Raw genomic sequence first — 1757 nt, 5'->3', positions numbered from 1 at the left:
ATGGGGGGGCACGAGGGATGTGGGGTGCCGCAGGGGGTGTGCGCCCCCCCCCCCCCAACTGACCCCTCTCTCCTCGCCCGCAGCCCACCCCCCCCGGCCGCCAGCCCTCCCGGGGTGCCGCTCCCCCCCCCCGCCGCCGCCTCCGCCTGCGCCCCCGGTTCCGCCTGCGGGTCGGGGGGGCCGGATCCCCGTGGGGCCCCCCCAGCCCCCCTGTCCTGGCCCCCCCACTTCGTGGCCCTTCAGACCAGCTGGTCGACGGCCGCCGCCGCCTGGGGCCCGGCCTGGGACGCTCACGTCTACGGGGTGGGGGGGCTTTTTGCTCTGCTGGGGCTCCTGGGGCTCCTGGTGCTGCTGGGGGGGCCCCGCGGCCGCCCACCCGCCGCCCGGCTCCTGGGGGGGCTGCTGGCGGTGGCGGGGGCCGCCCGCGCCTTCCCCTTCTTCTTCGACGCCTACGAGCGCCGCGGCCGCCTGCCCCCCGCCGCCGCTCGCCTGCTCTTCGAGCTGCCCTTCCCCTGCCTGGGCTGGGGGCTGGCGCTGGCCCTGCGCCCCCCGGGCCCCCCCCCGCGCTGCCGGACCCCCGCCATGGCGGCGTTGGGGGTGCTGCACGTGGCCGGGGCGCTGGGGGCCGTGCTGGCCGTGGCGGCGCTGGGCCGGCTGCCGGGGCTGCTGCTGCTGCCGCGGGGGCTCTTCGCCGGGCTGGCGGCCGCCCTGGCGCTGGGGGTGCTGCCCCGCTGCGGGGGGGGGCGCGCGGGGGGGACCCCGCGGCAAAGGGGGGCCGGCGGCCGGGGGGGCCGCGGCGGCGGGGGTGGCGGCGGTGGGGGCCGTGCTGAGCGCGGGGCTGCAGGTGTTCGGGGCGCTGCAGGCGCTGGGCTGGGGGGGCCCGGCCCCCCTGGGGCCCTGGGCCTGGTGGGGGCTGCAGCTGGGCTGTCGCCTGGCCGAGGCCGCCATGGGGCTGCCCCTCGCCGCGCTGGCGCTGGCGGCGACCCCCCCGCCGCGGCAGAACCCCCCCGAGCCCCCCAACGGCTGCGCCCCCCGGCCGCGGGGGGAGGCCGAGGCGCTGCCCCTCTGCGGGGGCCCCCCCGAGCCCCCCGAGGCCGACGGGGACCCCACCGCCGGCTACCGGCCCCCCTCGCCCATCGACCTGCGCCGCAGCATCGACGAGGCGCTGGGAGCGCGGCCCGGCATCTTCCGCCACCACGGCGCCGGCACCGCGGCGGGGATCAGCGTCATCGGCACGCCGGGGATCGGCACCCACGGCGCGGCGGGCAGTGGCGGCACCGGCGCAGCGGGGAGCGGCACGACCGGCCTGCCGGGGATCGGAACAAGCGGCGCGGCGAGGCTCGGCACCGCCGGCACGGCAGCGAGTGGCACAACCGCGACACCGAGTCTCGGCACCACCGGCACACCGGGGATTAGCGTCACCAGCGCATCAGGGCTCGGCACAACTGCTACACCAAGTCTCGGAGCGACCAGCACAGGAGGGCTCGGCACCACCGGCACAACCGGCACGCCGGGGCTCGGCACCACCAGCACACCAGGTCTTGGCACAACCGCTACGCTGGGTCCCGGCACAGCAGGGCTTGGCGCAACCGCCGCACCGGCTCCCGCCGCAACCGCTACACCGAATCTCGGCACAACCGGCACACCGGACCCCGGCACAACCGGCACGCGGGGTCTTCCCACCACCGCTACGCCAGATCTCGGTGCGACCGGCACGCTAGAGCCTGGCACTGGCGCCACGCCGCAGCCTGACACCG

General features: G+C 79.5%; 1 protein-coding gene across 1 annotated transcript; it reads left to right on the top strand.

Moving 5' to 3' along the window:
- On the top strand, positions 1–1554 carry PRRT4 (proline rich transmembrane protein 4). The gene has a single exon (XM_054848296.1). The coding sequence runs from the start codon at positions 1–3 to the stop codon at positions 1414–1416; it is 1416 nt and encodes a 471-aa protein (XP_054704271.1). The 3' UTR covers positions 1417–1554.
- The last annotated feature ends 203 nt before the right edge of the window (positions 1555–1757 follow it).

This window comes from Grus americana, chromosome 1 (genome assembly GCF_028858705.1).
Source record: "Grus americana isolate bGruAme1 chromosome 1, bGruAme1.mat, whole genome shotgun sequence".
Taxonomy (NCBI): Eukaryota; Metazoa; Chordata; class Aves; order Gruiformes; family Gruidae; genus Grus; species Grus americana.
Note: the sequence above shows the minus strand (reverse complement) of the source record. Positions and strands in the feature narration are given on the sequence as shown.

What these genes read in the sequence shown, in the direction of transcription:
- PRRT4 (XM_054848296.1), top strand. Translation starts at nt 1, where the DNA reads ATGGGGGGGCACGAGGGATGTGGGGTGCCGCAGGGGGTGTGCGCCCCC.